Source organism: Hetaerina americana, unplaced genomic scaffold, assembly GCF_022747635.1.
Source record: "Hetaerina americana unplaced genomic scaffold, ioHetAmer1.1.p SCAF_7, whole genome shotgun sequence".
NCBI lineage: Eukaryota > Metazoa > Arthropoda > Insecta > Odonata > Calopterygidae > Hetaerina > Hetaerina americana.
Window position 1 is genome coordinate 56,937,676 of NW_027287316.1, and position 19,170 is coordinate 56,956,845.

Consider the following 19,170-nt stretch of genomic DNA (forward strand, 5'->3'; position numbering starts at 1 on the left):
AGGGTAAAAAAATAAGATTGGGTCATAATTGGGATACTATTTTGATGTTTGCAAAAAATTTGGGAAATATAATTATTGGCTTGGGATAATTTTTTAAATGGGCGATTGCATTAAATTGGAATAGGTTCGTTGGTGCGCGTACCGATTCCACTTCGGCCGCGTGACGGAAAAAAAACCTTTTACTAATGCAATGACTTAAACTAAAAACTGTCGATGAATATTATGGGTGGAAAACGGTAACTCTTTCATGGTGCTGCTCTCTGTAAGCATTGCCCTCCCACCCTCCCGTTCTTTTTCTTAAAGCTTCGCTCCCCCTGCACGATCTCCCTCTTCAAAGAGAGCACTGCGTTCCACTCGTCCTCCTCTCCGCCTCACATACTCCTGTAAGGATAAAAACAAATTTTAAATATTTTTTTCTTTTTTAGACGACGAAAGAATTCCATGATGATTAATCTGAGCTGATTGAAAGTTGCTATTTGGACTCAATTCAAGGTTCAAAGTTTGAAAGTTTGGGCGCAAACAAAGCGTTCCAGAAAAAAGAGAAATTGATGAGCTAATGAGGGTGCGATCTCATTCATTGAAGTTAAACTAGAGATTGGAGAGGACAAATTATTGGAAAAAAGTAAAAGAAAGGAATATATTTTCAAAAAATATTAACCGTAATTGTGCTAAAAGAGGAAACGGAATGGTGTGAAATTGGAACAACACTTTGGTCGCTGAAAAATGTTATAATTTAGTATGATTCACTATGATAGAAACAGTTATATCACTGTTATTTTATTTGGTGGAAAGAAACATTTCAGTTGAATTATGTTACTTACTTAACAAGTTGACTCTGTGCTTTCCTCCATGTTCTCTAAATTTATATACAGAGCTGATTTGATTAAAAGCTTTGGAAAACGACTCATTAAATCACTGTTCACACATGGAGAATATTATATTTTATTCGGAGAAAGGGTTAAATCATAACCTTCCGTCAGGTTTGAACATACTTGCGCCAGCCTCAGTGGAGGTTGGGTAACATTCTCGCCTGAGAACCCAGAGGTCGAGAGTTCAATTACCGCGCAGGTGGATTTTTGTTCTCATAGGACCTCAATTTTTGCGGCCGACCCTGCTGTTATTTCATGTTTATAGTTCGAATTGAAAGGCCCAAAATCGACTGTTTTCGGGTTAGTACTAAACAAAAAAATAAATACCATTACAGACTTCAGGCCACACATACTAATGCTAGGAGATGCAGGAAGTTGTTCCTTAGAGTATATTATGGTTAAAAACATGTTTTTGAATAGAATAATCAATGCGTCCACCTTCCTGGGAGGGGATGCAGATTGGGATCAAAATTAGTGGTTAAGAAATATAACTCAATATTAAAGGGGGAGGTAATAGTGAACGAGAATAAAAGAGAAACAATTCCAAGAAACACTCAAAGAGATTAGTGTAGATGTACCAATTAAAACTGAGTTTGAAGGAATAAGACAATTAGGCTAATTGAAAGCAGGGAAAGGCGGAAGAGGAAAGCTGGGAAGGTCTTAAAAAAGTGAGGGATAATGGTCTATGGAGAAACAATTGAAACGGCGAACAAGAAAGTAAATGTTACTGTCATTGATTAAGGGAAACAAAAGATAAGGAAAGTGATGGAAAGAAGGAAATGGAGCAATGTTAGAATCTGAGTTGAGTTGTGGAAAGAATTTACAGAGAATGATGCTAAAAGTCGCCAAACAACTATTCAGGCAAATGGCTCATAATGAAACGAACAGTGTTACGGTATGGAGAATTATTATATACGCTGATTTTTAGCTTTGGGCAGTTGGGGAAGAGAGAGGAAATGGTAAAGTATTTTGAATTACATGAAGGCATTAGAAAATACTAAAAACTCAAGAATTGTTTATGCTTATTAATAATGGAGCCAATAGACTTTAGGTAATATGTGCTTCAGGAGTCTACGGCGCACAATACTTTTTAAAGTTCCAGTCCATCAATCCAGTTTACATCAATATTTAAACATTGACCTAATTTCTATTCCCGTTTAATTATTATAAAGGGAAGAAGGCTTGGGTATTTCTGGTTTGTGCTATTGCGGTTGGGCCTCATTATACAAAAATAACTTTATAACCCCTTGATAGATATCCGGACATGTTTCCGAATCTTTCCACTGAAATATAGTCTTGTCTTCCTTCACTCACCACTGTCTCTCGCAGATACGAAGGCGAGGATTCCGGGTGGTTTTCCATGATCAGTCAGCAGTGTTCTGTTTGATCCAGTCGAGGTAATGGGTTACTCTGGTGTAGACTCCGGGGTAGCCAGCCTCCCCACACTTGTTCCCGAAGGACACCACCCCGATCTGTATCCAACGGCCTCCTTTCTTGAGCATCAGAGGGCCGCCACTGTCTCCCTGGGTGACGGAAAGAGTTGAAACGTTACGACGAACTCCAGCGGAAAATGAAACCTTTCCCATTTTTGAGAATTCATGAAGCATTCGGTAAATGAAAGTTTTTTTTAATGCAAGCATTAAAGGTCAACTTTTAGAGTCCTACAGAATTTCGTTCTTCCAAAATGAAAACTCAATTATGTATATCTTACTTTATTTTTCACATCTTTACCTTTGATGTGAAAAACGTGACTTGGGAGTGTGAAATATGAAGGACGTTGATGAAGCGTGCTCAAGGGTTTGTTGCCACTTATCGATGGACTGTCGGAAAGAACTCGGTTCAAGATTATGGCCAAAAAGTTTCACTGAAATTTTGAGTAAATTTAAGACCGATTTCTTGTACCACAGTGTAAACCTAGTGGCTTCCCATTTCAATGCTTATAGATTATTTATGATAATAATGGCAGAAAAATGTGCGAAGTAATTTAACAGGCACTATTTTGTAGAGCCATCAACATATTCAGTACCCATTAAATGAATGCTCAGATGAGACCATGTTTATCTTTCCACCTCCTAATCAGAGGTGTCACCAATCTCCCATACTCTATGACTCACCCTCCAAGCAAACCATTATACCTCCATCAACCCACTCACAAAATCAAACTATTTTTAAACTCAACACTAACTTATTTTACCATTTTAGGCTATTCTATTTGTAATTAATCATTACCTGTACGTTAACATTGATGGCAATTGTATAAAGTATTATTTTTGAAGCATTTTATTTCATTAGGAGCTATAATAACATTATAAATTACTGTTTTATTGATGAAAAATGTGATGATGTTATCGTTCAAACACAATAATGCCACAATTACGACATTTTCACCCAATTTTCTTTTTGTCTTATAACTTTTGAGTCCATCTTTTCCTTCGACATTTAAATGTTATTACGGCGTAGTTTGCGGCTAGACGCCGCTCTCTGGTATACACTCTAATCCAGGTATGAACGAAAGACGTTTTTAACGTAAGAATAGAACAATCTCCCTGGGGAGATTACGCGGTATGTTTTGATGTTGGGAGCTGATACAAATGTTAGCTAAGTTACTTTCAAAGAACTTTGATATTTTTTAATCGACAGGTGGTGCTGGCAACCGAGGATGGTTTATGATGAGGGGAGAAAGAAAATCCCTGAGGGGAGAAAGAAAATCCCTACTGAGTCTCCACACCTGACAAGCGTCTTTTCCTCCCTCCGATAGACCGGCGCAGATGAACGCTCCCGTGATTGGCTGGAAGTATGCCCGGTTACAGTCCTCATTGCGCCAAACTGGCAAGTCTACCTGGCGCTGAATTGTACTTTCCTTGCCACCTGAAAATATGAATGTCTTTTGAAAATGCGAGAAATCACATGGGAATAGATAATGGTGAGTTAAGTGGAAAAGCTTTTAATTAATCTTGTGTAGTACCCATTTTTTCCTAGGAAATCATTAGAGTAGTTTTGCTTTTTAATTACTTGAACTAAGGTATATCTGATGATTCTAATTACTATCGTAATTGTTTACAAAATAATCATTATTATTATGCCTTATACATTTTATTTTTATTATTAATGTGCTTTTCCACAACATAGCTAAAATGATTAATGAAAAATCAATAATGAATAAAATAATTCTTAAATTGAACCAAAGTCGTGCGCTAAGAGTACTTACCCCTCCAGTGTTACCTCCACGGTGTTAAAATTAGGTGTAGATTTCCAGAGAATTCCTGTTATTCATTCTTATAAAAGCACCATGCACTCCATAAATTTGTGATTGAAAGGTTAGTTTCCATATTCCGTATAACGTATTAAATCAAGGATTATTTCATTTGCAGAATTAGCTAATGGCACGGGCTCCAACTGCTCGAAGAATGACTAGGTTACTTGCATACTGGTTGAATTACCGGGCACCGGATTTTCATTCATTTCGTCTTTTTTCAAATAACTCATTTTTTTAATGAGAAGGTTCATACATTTATTTTCATTGATATGAAGAATGACACCAGTTAAATAGTTTTGGTAGCGATGAAACACGTAAAATTAATATTATTAATTTCTATTATTCAGTTACGGTTCTCCTATGCCTTCCCTTCATAGCCCTTTCTTGCAAGTTGTTTCTTTGGTCGGTTAACTCAGTCCCACATAATTTTTATTCGAATATTTAATTATTGAGGGAATACAAAATCTTTGATTTATTTAATTAAAGCTTGAAAAAATCACATAGTACTGCCATTTAAAAGGTACTCTATTTTAAAACAATCTGTAGAGACATTCACAACAATATTGGACACGTTTTCACGCGATTCTATTTTTTATTAAATTTAATAGTAGACAGATTTAAAGGCAAATATATGCCCCATCACTCAAAGTAAAATACTTTTACGCTTGTAAAAATCATATTTTAATTCGTAGATCTTAACTTAAGATTGAAATATTTAGCAGAGAACCGAATAGATCTTGAATGAGACAAAAATAAAGTAATTGCTTAACGCGGTTGACCCTTAAAGATTGGGTGGCATTATCTTCAGGTTATGAGAAGTCGCAATCCACCAGCTAATTTTTATCACTATTGCTTGGTAAACAAAGGAAAATATGCAATAGAAAATTCATCCACGTTTTCACAGAGCTATGTCAACTTTTAATGGACCGCTACATAAAAAAGGGATGGAAAAAAATTGACTTCGTCCCGCGGGGACAATTTATCACTGGGAGGTGCCATTTGAATAAACGATTCATTTATATGATGCATTAAAAAAATTACCTATTTCGTGAACTCGCTTTCTCTAGCTTACCGTAGTAAGTCGTCCCCCACCCGACGACAGTCGGCCTCTCCCCTACGAAGGTCTCATCCCTGAACCTCGCAGACGGCAGGCAGATGGGGGCGATGTACCTGGACCACCTCCTTGCGCTGACTCCTCGACCCTCACCCCTTATCCCGGCCCTCCTCCTATTTCGCCCGGCTGAAAACGGGTCGTCGTCTCCTCCAAACATCCTTCCCACCCTGTCAATCCTCTCTGCTTTGCTTGTCCCATCGGTGGTGTCATCCTGGACTTCTTCAGTTTCTCCCGACTCCGCACTCGTTTCTGTACTTTCCTCTTCCACCCCTTCTTCTTTGAATGAGGCGAAAAGATCTGCTCCATCAACTTCCAAGCTCACGTCCACGGAGGCCTTCCTCACGTCATCTGTCTCCTTCTTCACGTCCATCGACTTCGCTTTCCGTCCCCGGAATATCTTTCCGGTCGCCTCCTTGGACGACCTGAGTGTTAGGTACTCGTTGTAAGGGCTCCCAAAGGACTGGTAAGCCTCGCCATCGTCTGAGGTCTCCCGCTTGCTCCTGGCCGCTGATGTCTCGTTCGTGGAGCTCAAGGACCTACCCCTGGCCAGTGTACCGTTTGCAGCTTTCGGCCTGATCCTGAGGGCCCGGCTGATAACCACGGTGTCTGTTCCCGTGCCCACTGAGAGCTCGAACGCTACCTCGCCGTAGCGGTTGCCTCTCGTCGAGTTACTGGCTACCGGGGTAGCACTTGCGCCTGTTGAAATCTCCTGGCGACCCTGCCTGTTGCTTCCCGGGCTCGGGGCGTCGGCGAGGACCTCTAAGCGGGAGCTCAGTGGCCTCATGGTCGTGGAAGACGCTTCTTCGTCCTTCGCAGCCTCGGTTTGGGTCTGTCTCTTGAACTTAATCCCACTGGAAACAGGCTGACCACCGTTGACACCGTCTTCGGGCCAGAATGTCCTGGCCCTCCTGAAGGACCCCATGGGCCTCCACCCCAAGTCTTCCTGGATTCCAGCGCTGGTCCCGTAACGCCTCAACCTCTCCCGCTCACCCTGATCTAGATCCTGCTCCTCGGAGTCTTCGAATCCGAAAGGGAAGGCCTTAGGGTCGTCCTCGACGAACCTTATGGCTCCCGTGGTGGCGGTCTCCTCGAGTCCTTCTGGCTGCACCAGGGCTTCGATGGCCTTCTCACCGTATTCCTCGTCGACTCCAGCATTGCCCCTCCTTGCCTCGTTGTCAGCCTCGTCTTCCCTGGCTTCCCCAGACGCGCTTTCTCCGTCCCGGCGTAGAGCGTTCCCTCCGACCACCCGGTCAAGCACCAGCACGGCGATATCATTATAGAAGCCTACCCTGGAGAAACGCGGGTGAGCCCGCACTTCGGTGACACCGAAGGTCTCGGGTGCAGATGGTTCGTCGTCGCGCTTGAGGTCAAGGTCGCCGAGCCTGACAGTGAACTGCCTCGCGTTGAACCTAGAATGAAACAGCGTGCAATGAGCCTCGTGTAATCCAAGTTGTTTGGCTGGCTATATGATATTGTCCATGACATATTAGATTAGGACTGTAATACCAGTAAACAAGTATCCACGACTACACGGGCCCACGAAATCCTGTCGGAAAAAACGTACATAATGGATTTTTACACCTGGAGCTCATGAGATCTTTAAATGAAAGAACATTCAATGCTCAACTTGCCGCGAAAGAAAAATATGGAAACGCTATTGGCATATTAAAAATAACAATCAATTCCAAATTTGAAGTTACTTTTGTGAGCGTTATGTCGACCGTACACAGAAAGATTGAGCTTTTCTGTCAGATGCAAAATATTAATCGTTTTTGTAAGAGGGTTTCCTATGAATTATATTGATATAACGGGACGAGCACGAGTAGTATATTCTCTACGCATTATATTCCTGCTTCTTGCCCCACCGTCTTCCACTCTTTACTCCTTGTCCTACCATTAGAATATGTTAGCTTGACTCTGGACCCATAATCTGGCTATGGTAATAGGTTGACTATTTATTGCCTTATTTACCAATGAAATAGGCATAAAATAGCTTTTACCTTACTCTGCTTTCTCACTTCTTTTCTCACTAAAGTTATGTCTAGAGAGTGAGACAGTTTGTCAACCAAACTAGGATTTAATGGAAATAATGATGAAATTTATCTGGTAAAAAATCTTAAATTTAGTCAAAAGAGTAACAACAATAATATCAAACAGAATTTTGATTTCAAAGAGAGAGGGCGGAGCCAACTAATACCCACAACTTGTTTGTCAAAGTCGAGTTTGGTTTCAGTAGGTGCCTTTCCTTATGCTATGCTCAATTTCCAGCTTATTATTTTGCCTAGACGAAATAACTGTTCTAAATAAGCCAGGTGTGACCAAAGGAATTGACCGGATTTAAATCCAGAACCCTTTAAATACAGAACCTATCAGTAGCCAAGCTCACCAAATGGGCAACAACACCGATCAGAATTCAAACAATAACTGAATCAAAAAAAACTCAATTACATTACAATGAAGATAATTTGGATGACATATGTGAAAATCCGGAGAAATACTTGATAAAACTTGGAAATGAGTAGAGAGTTACGGGCATTACTTCGTTACTCTTTCCCCGAGGTCAAACTCTCTAAACTCCTCTTGATGACCTTCAAGTTGAGCGTAATATCGGTATATTTCCATAAACAATCAATACAGGGTTCGTCCGGAAAAAAAGTGTACTGAGCTCAGGAAAAAAAATGTATTACACTTTTACATATCTTAAGCTAATATTCCTCAAAATAGGACCCTTGTGAATCGATACACGGCGGCGTTCCCATTCCTGGAACGCTCCCGCGAAGGCATCATCGGGAACCTCTCGAAGACACGTCGTCACGGCCTCTTTGACGGCGTCCAAAGTCCCGTATCACGTTCCTTTCAAACTCCTCTTTATCTTCGGGAACAGAAAGAAGTCCGGTGGTGCCAAGTCCGGGCTGTAGGGCGGGTGCGGCAGCGTTGCCACGCCGTGCTTGGCCAAGAAGTCCGACACGACAAGCGCGGTGTGAGACGGCGCATTGTCGTGATTCAGCCGCCAGATGTTTTTGATCGCTGGCCGGACGCGGGCGACTCGTGCACTATTGTTTTTGGCGCATTACACTGCTCTGCTATCATCCGAACACTAAGACGACGATCAGAGTTCAGTACATCGCGAACTTTTCGCACATTTTCGTCGGTGAGTGTCGTTGATGGGCGTCCAGGCCGTGGTTCGTCGTCGACCTCTTCTCTGCCCTCCACGAACATCTTGTGCCACCGAAAGATCATGTTTCTGGACATGGCTGACTCCCCGTAAGCCTGGTTAATCATACCGACAGTTTCGGTAGACGATTTCCCAAGCTTTACCGCAAATTTGATGGAATAACGCTGCTCCAAAAACTTCGGCATCGCGTTCCGTGACGTGGGTCGAGCGTGGAGGTTCGCGTTAACAGAGCTCCTCACTACACCACAGCTCAGAGCCGACTGCCTTTTTCAGCGTCGCTTGCCAACATACCCCCCTCCAATCGCAGCCCGTCAGAGCGGTGCTGGGCGCGCCTGGAGCGGCGCGCCCAGCCCAGGAGTCAGTACACTTATTTTCCGGACGAACTCTGTATTGACTCTAGGATTGTCAACTTACGATTAAAACCTGTCATTTAGAAGAAATGATGACGGAAGATAGAAAGAAATAATACTTAAGTATTTTTTCTTATTTAAATTGAACATGAATGGCTTTTCAGGCAATTTTTTAAACTAACGGCTTTTAAATTCAATGTCTAATCTCGTTAGAAGTCAAACAATTGTGCGTCACATCTGTCTATATAGAAGTAGTATTCTTGCTGTTAGTCGTGCTTAGTGTCGCGTCATGAGGCAACTGCTTAATTACCGTTGCATTGCAAGTATTAGTGTAAAGCTTCATTTTTGATCGTTAATTTCGGCCATTATGAACTTTAATGGTCAAATTAACATTCATTGACATTGCCAACCTACGTATTTATACTTATCGCCGTTTTACCTTACACCGATGTCCTATTTAGATACAGCTAAAATCAATTGAAAAATACTCGGCCGGTCAGGAAATTTGATCAATTTCGGTTGAAAAGGATCAAAAGGCGGACTAACTCGAGTGTTTATCAAATCCGCCCGCTTTTTTCAGCTGCTAATCTTTCTTTCGCTGCCTGTGACCTTCGTAAATCGTTCCTGGCGCACTCGTGCGAGGCAGTAACGATTTCCTCTTCTCATCTTCGACCATCATGTCTAACATGTGATTCGTGAGTGACGCCTACGCGGATGCTGCCAGCTTTGTGAACAGAAAATCCATTCAGCTTTGAGTCAACAAAGCTCGCAAGCGGAAGGCGCACTTGGCGAGGTGTGAAGATGAAGGTCAGAACTGCTAAGGGTTTATAGCCCTGGAAACCCATCGAAGCGAAAGCGAACACTGGTAAAAGAAGAATTTAGTGACGAAACTAAATGAAGCGAAGGGCAAGGAGGAAAACATGTGATGAAATCTGAAATATAAACGATTAATTATTTATTTAATATTTCATATTGATTATACTCCACGGCCCCTTCATGAACATACCTGTATTAGTCTTCACTGTATGACATATTATTTTATAGGCTTCTTTAAGTTCAATTTGAGGTAATAACTACTTTATGACAAGTTTTGACAAAGTGATATGAAATGAAATAATTTACTTTGTAATTCCACACACTTTATTTAAAAAAAACACGACCCATGTATCGACGTTGAACGTCATCATCAGGTGATGATGACGTTCAACGTCGAAACCTGGGTCGTGTTTTTTTTTAAATAAAGTGTTTGGAATTACAAAGTAAATTATTTCATTTCATTTCAATATGTTATGCAAATTCCATAAATTTACGCCTGAGACAATAAGTTTTGACAAATTTTTGTAATTAGATTTTTCGCTTTAGCCGCTTTATGGTATTCGTTGAGCTCGTATTGCCGTTGTAACAGTAGCAAGCTGCTTGTCTGCTTTTGTAGAGATACCAAGATGAATCAAAACCGAAGCTGTGAATTTTTCAATGTATGTTTTAATACTTCAAAACGGTGAATATATTTGACCACATAATTAATATATTAATTTACACTGTCCTCTTAATATATGTTACCACTCTTCCACGAAGTCTGGCCTGGTCACTCCGCTTTGCTGGGTTGTGCTTCATTATTATTATTACACGGTACCCTGCAAGCCACGGCTAGGATGTGTGATAGGGGGTGACTAGAGTACTTTTGAGGCAAAATACTTTTCCCCTACTGCTGTCCGACAACGTTATTCTAATCCCTTATCGTTCTTGGTATAAGTGACATATATCTGTTCTATATTTAATCTCTCTAATTTAATTTAAATGATCTCTCCTACCGTAGCACGATGGGGCCTATAATGCATTTTCAACACCGTTTCCAAAGAGATATCCTTCCAATTAATGTAAGAGATTCAATCTGCATTAGCTCCCAGGAAAAGGTATCAGCTTAAATAATCATCTAGCATGGGCGTGTCAAGTATTTCTTTGCTCGTGCAGCCGAATCTGAGTATTTTGTTTATTCCCCTTTTCTCTGTAGACCACTAGAGTAACAAGTTGTAGGGTCCGGCTAAACCTTAATTGGGAAAATACCGTTAGTTATCTTTATGAATGTAAAGTAAATCTGTGGGTTTTCCTGAGATTGTGCTGAAAATACTGACTTCCTTGGATTCCTATAATCATTGTTGATCTTGATTTGATGGTTGTGTATCACTGCGTTCGGTAATTGTATTGTCGCAAGGAGGTGGGGATGGGGCGGAAGGTGACACATAGACGATCGGCAAATTTTGCCGTCATCTACAAGGCGGTCCTCCGCCCACATGATCGTCAGTGCAGGATTAACATAGGTATCTCTGCACTGACCCGGAGTCTGCCGTGTACTTACGGCCTCTGTCGCGTGTCTCTGGTACAATGTGCCGCCGTCAGGACGTGTCGCCTGCCGACGAGCGTGCCCCCGCACCAGAACTCCGTCCTCCTCGGCCCGTGCAGGAATATGGCTGCCACCCACGGCCAGCGTCCAGGAAGTGCCTCCGAGCCTCCTACTATCCGGAAGGACGACATCCCGTACGTCAGACCACAGTCCTCGAGCCCAGCGGCATCTTTTTTGGGTGTGAGGGCAAGCAAAAGTGTTACATTAGAGACCGGAGGAGAGACCAAAAATACAAGTAGTTACCAGTCATCTTACACCAAACCTGTCTAGGCTATTTCGCGCAAATTTAATTCGTTCGTGACGAATTCCATTCGCGATTCATTTGCGTTAGGAGAGGACTTGCCTCACACTCCTAGGGAAAATAAACACTATTGCTGAGTGTGCAAGCGTATTTGGACACTTCCGCACGTAACTCACCTGATGTCGTTTTACGTCGGAGGCCCGGTCGCTTGGAGTAAAATTTGTGTCGTATTATCGGAACAAAACACTTCTTCGTAATTTTCCGGATTAAAATCGTGGAAAATTAACAAGAATTGTTTTGTTTCTATTATATTCAAAGATTCCACAAATTAAAGCCCAATTTCATTAGTTATAACATTTGTGTGGAATAAACGAGTGTGTTTCTGCGACGATTCGATATGAATGGATTCCACAAATTGTGTATGAAACAACGGATTATTAAATCATCGTCACTTGATCCAAAGGGCGATGAGAAGAGCATTCCCATGCGGGAACCAAGTCCGAGAGTAATCAGCAAGGACATTTCGTTTTTAAGCCGCTCGTTTATTGTGTATCAGAAGAAGGCCTTAGAAGGCCGAAAGGTTAACCTTTCTCAAATTTAAGGTACCTTTTACGTGTTTTCTATTATTATTTATTTTACGTTTTCCTGTCCCGTCGCGTGGTTGGGGAAAACATTCAACCGGAGATTACCAGCTTTCCACTACCCGGTATGAAAAGGCGTAAACAGTAGTTACGATCGTAAGTACGTTTTAGTTCCAACCGATTAGTACTCAATAGTGGTAGGTATCCAGATTGCTAGCTCAAGCGTACAGGAAAATTAGCGACGTTTACCTTCTGGTCCGTATATCTGGGGCGACGAGGGCGGCGGTGGATTCGTTACCGGAGGCCTTCTGGTGGTAGTTGTAGCCGCTGTCAGGATCACAGGTCTCCGCGTGGTTGTAGTGGTTGTTGTGGTGATTGGTCTAGGGATTAGAGGAAAAAGCACGGCGAGTTATATCAACTAATATTTAAATTCCAAGAAAGTGAGGGAGATGCCGCTACAGTAACTTTTAACAAATTCAACCGCTAAATGTGCATTACAATGCAACAATGTCAGCAGGTAAAAATAATTCGCCTTGATCGGGATTGGAACCCGGATGTCCGGTCGGGTGCTTTAGCCAATTAAGCTATCAAATATGCAAAGTTTGAACCCTATAAGTCTACTATGACCCCCTGGAGGGCAAGAATGGAAACACACACACACTCACACTAGGAGTTTCCTTTCTCCCCGATAAAAATGGAAGTAATGATAAAAAACTAGTTAATTATTATATATAAAAAAGCTAAAATGCAGTCCTTATACAACTCGGGCAGAGCTGAAGAGGGACCTGATGTAAAGTAGGATGTTGTGTTTTGCTAGGGGTCACAAATTATTAAATTAGTAATTATGTCCATCCAAAAACCTACCTTAACCGGTAGATTACCTAATACAACTCGGGCTGAGGGGAAATCACAAAAGGCAGTGTACCCAAGAGGCCTTCAGATTTTTGGCGCTCTTTTAGTTTCAGGTAAACTATTTTGTATTTCTGTCAACGCGACTGTTTTGATCAAACAAGAATGTGTATTTATATGGAATTACATCCCTGTAGAAGGAGTGGGACGATATTGGGAAGATTATGAGAAATGAGGAAGCTTATTTTATATTTTGTCACCCCATTACCCCGTCGCGTCGGCACTACTGCCTCTGTTATGTTTGAAAGCCTTAGAATTGGCATTTAAATTATCTAAGAGTCAGTCCAACTGCCATTATTAGGTTTATGAACTAATTTGAAAATAATTTGTGCTAGCATAAATTACCTCAAGGTTGAGTCATGAAACTGAGAATTAAGATTAAATGAATGAAAAACTCCAATAGCGTAAACAGTTTACCTTTCTTAACAAAATACAAATGAACTTTCATTTGTACTTTGTTTAGAAAGGGAAACTGTTCACGGCTATTGAAGTTTTTCATTCATTTAATACTACTAGCCGTTAGAGCTCAATTCTATCGACATGAGAATTAAGAGTTTTTAATTCCGGAAGTTGTCATTTATTTCTTGGGATTGTCTCAGTTTTTTAAACAGGCCATCTCATATTTAGTAATAAGGATGAAAGATACACACTTCTTATCAGACTGGAAATAATTTACTTCCGATAATAGTTAACGACTGCATTTTATGCTTCTGATACTCAAATGATTTCACTTCGTAAATTTAGTTAAACATTTTTTAGGAAATTGTGCTAGGAAGGCGATGCATATCATAGGGAATCTTCTCTCTCACAATTTACTGGATTCCGCAAAAGCTCTCAGTCAGTCAATTAGAAATATAAATATTTTTTCATTGATGAGGCTTCCATCGAGGAAAGTGTGGAATAAATTCTCAGTGAGCACTCTCCTTCTGACCGTGAATGGAAGTAAAAGGGCGGATGCATTACAGCACCGCTGGAAATGATATACCTAATCCCTAATTTTTTTTTTCATTTCCGGCGTTTATGACTTTTGCAACTTTCAATTTATTTTTATCATTTTTATTATTAGTGGCTAAAAATTCAATCGGGACTGCTCAAAGTACTTCGAGGCGTTCGATTTACCTTCCTTTTTGCCCATATTTCTTTCTTTCATTTCCTTTGTTGGGAGCTAACTCTTCTCTTTACCCTCACAAATGAATTTATTTTTTATGCTAGTAGTTTGCCGATTTAGGATTGGTTTCTGACGTCATTAGAAAATTTTTCACAACATGATAGATTTCTTATGGTCGTGGTACATTCGAAGTTCAGGTCGACATTTCCGTAAAAACAAGTTAAATAGGATGAAAACTCATAGCCACAGATAGTTCAATCGATTGACACAATTGATTAATTATTTACCATTGTAAATTTTTTCTTTTTTCAATTAATCAAGAAAAAGTTCTAACCATTTGCAATAAATTACCCGAAAAACCATAGCTGCTTCCTTTGCGCTAAATTACTCTTCAGCTCTTTTTATACCTTTTCATACTGTAGAAAATGATTAATCTTTGCATCCTAACCCAGCATTCGACTTCTATCCCAGTCCTCAACATCACATTCTTATTTACTTTCCCATTACTTTTTTGAATTTTCCCAACGATATTCTTATTACCCAGCGATAATTAACACGTATTCTTTTGTCTCCATCTTCGTAGACTTAATTTTTCTACCCTCAATGTCCGAAATTAAAGTCCCCGATCCACCCTATTTTTCTCGTTCCTGACCCAAGCAGGGCAAGACCCAAGGCTTGCTCCAGATCAAAGTTTTCGATTGTCTTTTCATTATATGTCGCTACTGAAGTCAAGTCTCTGTAATTAATTCCCTCATTGAAAGTCTTATCGTGATTTTCTTACTTTTTAATTTTTTTACACTAACCCCCATTAAACTGTATTCTAACAGCTATAATTATACATCCCCACACCGTTGTTTCATCTCACCTTCTCATTTCTTGGGAACCTCATCCCTCTTGCTTTGAAAATGTTTCATCCCCTTTCCATACCTCCCACATTGATTCCGGAGTAACCTCAGCAATGAGTGCAGACAATCGGCTGACCAAATGAGTTAATCTTGATCATCCGCCATCATCTGACCTAATCCACGTCGACCCGCCTACATCCATTCTGATTTCCCTTCCCATGTATCTCTCGCCATTTCTTCCATATGTAGGTTAAGAGCACTTGCTGGTGATAACGGGAAACTTCATTTCTTTTCCATTCTTATCATTGACATCAGAAGTGGTCGTTTCATTTTTTATTAATTCTGACCGCCATAGCTTTGTTAAGAAACGGGATCGTTGAAACATTTTTTATAACTGTTTGCTATTAATATATAGGAGTATATATTGTATTTTATTTGCTTACTTACTCGTATATTTGACAACAAATACAATGTAGTTGGCCTGTTATAGGATTCACCCATGTCATTGCGAACGTTTCAAAACCTCTTGTAGGATTAAAGTTAGGATTAATTAAAGTTACAGAATGTTTGCCCTTTCTTATTTGTTTCGTAGTCACTTATTTCTACAATATAATTAAACGAATACAGAATTAATAATGTTATTAAGAAATAGAATTGGCGGATATTAATTGCCAAGAATTGGAAGCATGTAAATGTCAGCATTGCGATTTCATGTACCGAGACGAGACATATACCTTGTTAAAATACATTTTTAATAATTATTGGTTTCATCTACATATATACAGTACTCCGCAAATCATTTCAAGAAATTGTGGCAGGTTAGGTTACCGGCCAGACTACATTTAATCCAGTTTCATGAAATCTACGTCTAACTCGATCTTGGCGTGTGGGGAATTTTTTCGGAGAACGTGCATGCAGTCTACATACTCTCTTGCGTGATGTATTGTATTGAAAATTTATGACAATGTATTACCTTCCAGATTAAATATTTTAAATTATGTTTCATTGAAATGTTTTATACATTTCTTCTGATTTTCAGAAAATGTTCAACATTCATGCGAATTTTGGCGGTGAAGGAAAACTGTACGCCGATAAGGGTGACATTATTAACATTTGGAAAAAGGCTAATTCTGTCCCAGGATGCACAACTTGCGAATTTAGACACCTTTCAAAAGGTATATGGCTTTTAACATTTCGGTAGTCAGCTAAGGGTGGGACATATTTAATTTTATACACTTAATTCTATCCTATTGCTAACGTGCATCGGAAATTTCTTGCAAAAAGTGCGCTATTGGAAGGATAACTTCTCACCACCCCCTTGGTTTTGAAATAACCACAAGGTCATACGGGATCCCCTAATTTACCTTTAGCCGAATAATGACGTAATAAGAGAGTTAATTTGAATGATATTATGTCTTTCGTATGGTGCTGAAAACCATATGAAAACTATATATTTATGCATCTTATCAATCCTCGATTTATAGTATTTGGAGAGGCGATGAATACAGTCCTATTATGCCAGACCGCCCCTGCGTTCGACCTATAAATCCCTCCATGACATTGAAACACCCAAATTACTGCTACTTCTTGAAACAGCTTTCGTTGCCTGCATGTGCGTGTCTCCAAGAAGATTTTGATGGCATATTATAAAAAAATTAAATTTTGTAACGATTATTCTCTGGTGAAAACAAAATAAAATAAAAATAGATTTTTTCAATATTTCTTCTCTATTCCCTCCTAGTCGTCCAACATCATAAATCTGGAATCTTTATAATTTATTTCAGTCACCTGAATTGTAGCTTGGTTCCACCGATCAGTAAGCTGAACATAATCACTTGGATGAGAAACAAACATAGTATGAGTGAAACAGAACATAGTGCGCGTGGAACATAATAAATATGCATAAGTTAAGTACTAAAACTATGAATCGAGGTTCGTTGTGAGGAAAAATGAGTGGAAAGTTTGGAGAATCAAATCGCAATAATTTGCAAGTTCAATAACTAATAGAAGGGCGTCAATAAATCGCCTCGGAAATTAACTGTTCCTATCCGTGTTCCCTCCGGAGAAGTGGTTTCCTAACATTATCATGCTTGGGTTAAGAGTAAACTTTTAGTAGACGGTCCCCACCTTTCAGCCCCCGGCCGGGGGCAGCAAACCCCCGGTGAGAAGAGGCTCTTGAAGCAGATGGATTCCCTCAATCCCGCGAAGTCGAGGAGGAGCTGTGGGCAGTCGCTGAGGTCGTCGCAGTTACCGGATCGGCCGTCCGGCGTCTTGCACGGTCGGGGCAGGTGGCTTATTGAGCCGGTGCTGCCGCTACCGGCCGTCTGGTACTGCTGGTAATGCTGGTACGGGGTGGACGAGGTCGGGGGCACCACCACCTTCCCCAGCGTGGGGATGGCGCCGCGCACGAACGGAGCTGCAATTACGGACGAGAGTATGTTGATTAGGAATTACGAAATGTAATTGCGAAGCAGATCTATACTGACAGAAATACTATCAAATGAAAACTCTATCCCTTAGGATTTACCAGTAGTTCATCCGTTTGATAGCAAGTCGTAAAATTTGAAGTTGCTTTCTGAGGATTTATCGTTGCCAATCTAATAACCATTCATATCACACATGAAAGGGCTCGCTGCAACGCACGGGGAATATTGGGGGAACAGAAAGCTCCGCACATAGCCTCACGGGAAGGACACATTCGCAACTACTCTTCTCAACCCAAGATATTGAAACGTGATATAAAAACTGTGTTAAAACTTCTTCAGAAACAAAAAATTGAAATTTTGGTGTTTACAAGAAGCTACTCATATTGGGACGAATATATGTATTATTATTAATGCGGCAGAGTAATATGTGATAGTTAAATATTTTTGCGAAAACTACGCCCAAAAAGTCGTGTTAATAAGGTAAAACTACGTAATTTACATACGGAAATTACGAAGACTCAGATTTAATAAAATTATTTTCCATAAAGAGGAGAAATGCATGCGTATCACAAGATGTGTAACGATATAATGAAAATGATTATTTGCTAGTAGTTCATCAGTATTTCAATCCTAGGATTGGGTTTACTGCAGCCCCCTGTACTATTTTTAATGCAAGGCAGCATATTCAAGGGTGAATAATGTGGTGGTTTCCCGTTACCTTCCACATCGCAGTATTACGGCTATACCGTGAACTTGACTCTCACCCACAGCTGTGGTTACTGATGCCCGGCCTACCCACTTGCTCTGCGCCACTAGTGCCTAATAGTGAAACTGCTGCCTTTCACCATGGGTTCAGGGTAGGTTGTTAGTAGGAGTCTATTTTTTTCGTTGTCTCATTCCGAAATAGCATTATAGCGTTGTTTTCCTGTTGTCATAGTATTTTCTCTGTAAATGTGTGGTTGCCTCGTTCCGACAATCCATTAACAATTTTTTCTAAGTTGAAAACTTTTCGTCGGTCACGGGAATCGAACCAGCGACTTTCGGCTCCATATACAGATACGCTACGCTACTTCTGGTCTACTCTAGCCCCCTGCAAGTAGTAATGACCTGCAAATGTGGCAAACGAGCCCCTACAAAGACTAAAAAGTACGTATTTATGTATTGTATGCCGAATTTCTCATGGTGCGTAATAGTCAATGGATAATTTATTAAAATTATTCCTTATGAGGTCATTTGTTTGGGGCACTAAACAAATGATTTCCCCTCAAACAAGCAATACGCCTATAATTATGTATACCTCCATAATTTTTTATCTTATCGTCATCATCACAGGAATTAACTTGAAGGTATGTTTTGATTTTGAGGGTAGAGATCACCCCGATCTTAGCATCAAATTGTATGAATTTCATACATTCAGGATTGTGGGGTACCGGCCCCTTCCTAGTGCCACCACTCGGTTTCCCACGGGATGCTAGGGTCCATGTAATCTCACCACTAGGATTTGAAATGGGATTAACGCCATTAGACTTATTGCTGCCTAAGTAGGCTAAAGGGTGCGTCTTATACGATAGATAAGGGTTATAAATAACCGGAAAACATTCTATAACCAGGGCGTTTACTATGTGACATTGTGTCGTGTCCTTAATGTCGGCACTGATGCAAAAATTAAGAAAATAAGCTCATTTAAATTTTCATAAATTCTTTGTATGCACGTGGAGTGGTCACTTTTGGTTTAGGAAATAATTTTTTTTATTTACTTAGTCTGCGCTGAAAGATTGCTATGATTTGAGAGTCCATAAAACTGATTTAGTAACGGTTTTATGACCATATTTCTATTCTCCGAGAACCTGACAGATCAGAATGTTCACTTTTTAAACCACACCCGGAGGGAGAAA

General features: G+C 40.3%; 1 protein-coding gene across 1 annotated transcript in view; it reads right to left on the reverse strand.

The window, feature by feature from the left end:
- Positions 1-293: 293 nt before the first annotated feature.
- LOC139696849 (transmembrane protease serine 9-like) overlaps positions 294-19,170 on the reverse strand; it is a 34,119-nt gene continuing 15,242 nt past the window's right edge. The window contains exons 4-10 of the mRNA XM_071595728.1: positions 16,977-17,265; positions 12,237-12,367; positions 11,121-11,334; positions 5,198-6,648; positions 3,598-3,737; positions 2,184-2,392; positions 294-381 (exon numbers count right to left, since the gene is read on the reverse strand). Coding sequence (XP_071451829.1) covers positions 2,234-2,392; positions 3,598-3,737; positions 5,198-6,648; positions 11,121-11,334; positions 12,237-12,367; positions 16,977-17,265 — 2,384 coding nt within the window. The 3' untranslated portion in view covers positions 294-381; positions 2,184-2,233. The remainder of the gene's footprint in view (positions 382-2,183; positions 2,393-3,597; positions 3,738-5,197; positions 6,649-11,120; positions 11,335-12,236; positions 12,368-16,976; positions 17,266-19,170) is intronic.